This window comes from Triticum urartu, chromosome 3 (assembly GCF_003073215.2).
Source record: "Triticum urartu cultivar G1812 chromosome 3, Tu2.1, whole genome shotgun sequence".
NCBI classification, from domain to species: domain Eukaryota; kingdom Viridiplantae; phylum Streptophyta; class Magnoliopsida; order Poales; family Poaceae; genus Triticum; species Triticum urartu.
Genome location: NC_053024.1, coordinates 720,124,742 through 720,128,730, shown reverse-complemented (window position 1 = coordinate 720,128,730; position 3,989 = coordinate 720,124,742). Strand labels below are relative to the sequence as shown.

At 45.7% G+C, this 3,989-nt stretch overlaps 1 protein-coding gene across 1 annotated transcript; it reads left to right on the top strand.

Moving 5' to 3' along the window:
- Nucleotides 1–911: 911 nt before the first annotated feature.
- Nucleotides 912–3,276, top strand: LOC125547299 (protein FAR1-RELATED SEQUENCE 5-like). The gene is made up of 3 exons (XM_048711231.1): nucleotides 912–1,604; nucleotides 1,698–1,921; nucleotides 2,547–3,276. Exons 1-3 carry the CDS (start codon nucleotides 921–923, stop codon nucleotides 3,274–3,276), a joined length of 1,638 nt encoding a protein of 545 aa, XP_048567188.1. The 5' UTR covers nucleotides 912–920.
- Nucleotides 3,277–3,989: the final 713 nt, after the last annotated feature.

The following is a 3,989-nucleotide window of genomic DNA, read 5'->3' as shown; positions in this document are numbered from 1 at the left end:
TAGGCAAAACAATGGTTGCCATGTTTGTTGAACAGTAGGTGCCATGTCTGCACACCTACAGCTGCCATAAAAATGACCACCCATAGACTGACGGCTTGCTGTCTGTAAAAGATGTCATGGAAAATCACTCGAAGATGGTGTGATCCGTTGCGATCCACATGTTATCCAACACAAAATTCTTAATCTCGTACCTGTTTTTCCCTGTTACAGAACCTACAACTACAATGCACAGCGGCGCTGGCACATCTACTGCGGGGAGCTCTGAGCGCACGGAAGACGCGTTCCACCAGACAGCAGACAAACATGCCGCAAACAATTTCGAGTCAGAGTCGGGAATGGCAATCATTCCAGCAATGCCGGCAAGAACCCCTTTGAACACAAGCACTGGCAACTCTCAGGTAGATGGGACTGCCACCCATACTGAAGTGAACAATGAAACTAACGACGACGCGCAAGGGGATGAAGATGGTGGGCAATCAGAGATCGTGGTGCCTCAGCCACCGTACATTGGGCAAAGATTTGAGTCATTTGAAGCAGCAAAGGAATACTACCAGACATATGCAAAGTTCCATGAGTTTGCGGTCAACACCGAGTACCATAGGAAAATTAAGAAAACTAACGAGTACAGCAGAGGTGAGATGAGGTGCCACAAGGAACGCAGGAACAAGAAGGGGAAAGACGATGCGCCTGTCATTCCGGAACGAAAGAGAGGTATCATTCAGAAGACTGAGTGCCCTGTCCGGTGTAAGCTAAACGTAGATGGAGCACAGTGGGTGGTCAATGAGTATTTTGACGAGCACAACCACCAACTGATAAAGAAGTTCGACCTGGTGAAATTTCTGACCACCCACAGAGGGTTCACCCCCATCGAAAGGCAATTCGTAAAGCTGCTACATGATTGTAATGTCGGTCCATCGAGAATGGTGCAGATACTATCTCTCATCCACAGCAAAAAGGGGACTCTGAGTAGCATGCCGTACATACCAGCTGACGTCACAAACCTACGGGCAAGGTACCGTAGAGAGAGCAAGTTGGCAGACATAGAGGCCACAATTGCCTACTTCGATGAGAAAGCCAAAGAAGATGCAGATTTCTTCTACAGGATAAGGTTGGACGATGAGGACCGTGTCAGGAACATGTATTGGGTGGATGATGCTGCAAGGAGAGCCTACAAACATTTCCGAGATTGCATTTCATTCGACGCGATGTACCTCACCAACATGTACAAGATGCCGTGCGCTCCGTTCATAGGGATAAATAACCACAATCAGTCGTTGCAGTTCGGCTGCGGGCTCGTCCGGAACAAAGACACGGATGGGTACGTTTGGCTGTTCAAGACCTTCTTGGAGTGCATGGATGGACTTGCTCCGATGAACATAATAACGGACCAGGATTTCAGCATGCGTGCAGGCATAGAGGAGGTCTTTCCGTTGGCAGTGCACAGGCACTGTAGGTGGCACATTATAAAGAAGGCTGAGGAGACACTAGGACCGTTCTTTGCTGACCGTCCAGAGCTGCACAAGGCATTCGAACTGTGCGTGGACCACAGCTTGACGGTGGAGGAGTTTGAAAGGAGCTGGATGGCCATGACTGAAACACATCAAGTCCAAGACAACGAGACTCTTGTAAGCCCGTGGGAGAAGCGAATGTACTGGGTGCCGGCCTACTTCATGCAGTGCTTCTTCCCCTTTCTGCAGACTACGCAGCGCAGCGAGGGATTCAATGCTGTTTTGAAGCGGTACGTTAGTCCTGGCAACTCATTGCTACAGTTTGCCAAGCAGTACACAGCTTTGCAACAAAAAATTCTGGGATCTGAGCTGCAGCAAGAAGCGAACACCGCGCTAAAGCAACCAAAATTGCTAACGTACTTACCGATGGAGAGGCAAATGAGCAAGATATACACCAACAAGATCTTTAACAAGTAAGTCAGTTGCGTTACAGTCTTATTTTCAGAAAAAGCACCAAGTCAGTATGTGCCTTATAGAGTGCGATGCAGTTGCCATGATTTTGCGGTTGCCATGTTTAATAAAGTACTGTTTGCCATGCTTACTCAGATGCAGTTGTCATATTCAATAGAAATTCTGTTTGTCATGCTTACCCGGATGCAGTTTCAATGTTCAATGAAAATGCAGTTGCCATGTTTAATGCAATGTACTTCCACTGGACATGTTGGTGTGCAAATGCTAGTGTCAAATGGAAAATGTTATGTTGTTGCCATGTCTATTGAAATGCAATTGCCATGTTTACTAAAATGCAACTGCCATGTTTAATAAACTCTAGTTGCCATGTTTAACAAAATGCAGTTGCCATGTTTAAATAAGATGCATCTGCCATGTTTGTTGAAAATGCAGTTGCCATGTCTATTGTACTGCATTTGCCATGTATAGCGTACTGCATTTGCCATGTTCAACATACTATATTTGCCATGTTCAATGAATTACGTTTGCCATGTTCAAACAAAATGTATATCTATTTTCCATGACAACATAAGGTGCTACAAGAAAAAAGCCCACAATAGTTTAACAGAAAACACACAAAAAATGCAGATTCCAGGAAGAAATAAAGCGTGCCAGCATGTTCACGGCTTTCCAGGTGGACAAACGTACGTTCAAGGTGTGTTCTATTTTGGGCATGTCAGATTCAGAACCTGAAGACCCGGACAAAGGAAGGAACTACTTCGTCACAGCCTCGATAGGCGAAGGCGAGTTCTACTGCCAATGCTGCAAGTTCGAACGGGACGGCATTGTGTGCTGTCACATACTAAAAGTAATGGACGTGAACGCTGTGACACGGATGCCCCGACATTTCATAAGGCGGCGATGGACTTGGGACGCTGACGATGCGTTGGCGCCGCAAACAACACACGCAGTTCTGGCTGTGCATGACGAGAGACCAGAGTCAACCATGGAAGCCGTGAGGCACATTGTGCTGACAAAGAATTATGCTGAGCTAATTGATGAATCGTGCAAGAGTGATGACACAGCGAGAGTCGCAGAAAAACACAGGAAAGCACTAAAAAGAGAGCTTGATGAGATCAAGAAGAGGAAAGCCGAGGAAGCCTTACACCGGTTCCCCCGCACATCAAGCGTGCCTTCATCCACGGGGTCGTCGTCTGAAAACTCGGAGATAGGATCTGGAACAGCAAGCACACAGACCCAGGTCAGGAACCCACCCCGTTCCATCACAAAGGGTCGTCCAAGAGAGATAAGGTACAAGTCGGGATTGGAGATCCAAGCAAAACACAAGAAAACGAAGAAAGGGGCGGCCAATCCATGAGCAAAAATTGTGGCGTTGTGGACATTTTGTTTTGTACCCTAGATGTTGAGAATTCTTTTTTAAAACAATTGGGGGAATAACTCTTCAGGGGCATCAGAAGTGCAAGGGAAAATTCATTGAATGGTTAAATGCAGTTGCCATGTTATGGGTACTTAATCTGCCATGATGTATGCATTTAATTTGCCATGTTATGTGTAGTTAGTCTGCCATGATTTTTGATACTAAACATGCCATGCTAATTTATGCTAAATATGCCATGCTGTTTTGTACTGAATATGCCATGCTAGTTGTAGTGGATCTGCCATGTTAATTGTACTGGATCTGCCATCTTAGTCGTGCTGTAGTTGCCATGTTAATTATGCTAGAGCTGCCATGTTGTTTGTACTGTATCTGCCATGTTAGATGTACTGGACATATGCCATGGTATTCCTGGTGACTCTGCATGGCATGTATTCACATGACAAAAATGACGCGGTTTACGGGCACGTAGTGTGTTGTGTGCAAGTGTATGGGAAACAAGTTGGAAAACAGCGTAACGTGCATAAACCCCAGCAAAAACGTTGTGGCTGCATGATCAACCTACCCCCGTACAGTTACCGATGAAAATGAAGAAGCAAAACACCCAAAAATGTAAAACGACAATGACTTCCACTACCCATGTCTGATGAACTACATTTGCTATCGTTTTTAAAACATCGTAGACGCGTTCAAAG

Excerpts from the sequence above, each read along its gene's own strand:
- LOC125547299 (XM_048711231.1), top strand. The coding sequence starts at position 921 with ATGGTGCAGATACTATCTCTCATCCACAGCAAAAAGGGGACTCTGAGT. Across the intron at positions 1,605-1,697 it reads CCATGACTGAAACACATCAA|ACTACGCAGCGCAGCGAGGG; the intron begins GTCCAAGACAAC and ends CCCTTTCTGCAG. Across the intron at positions 1,922-2,546 it reads ACCAACAAGATCTTTAACAA|ATTCCAGGAAGAAATAAAGC; the intron begins GTAAGTCAGTTG and ends CAAAAAATGCAG.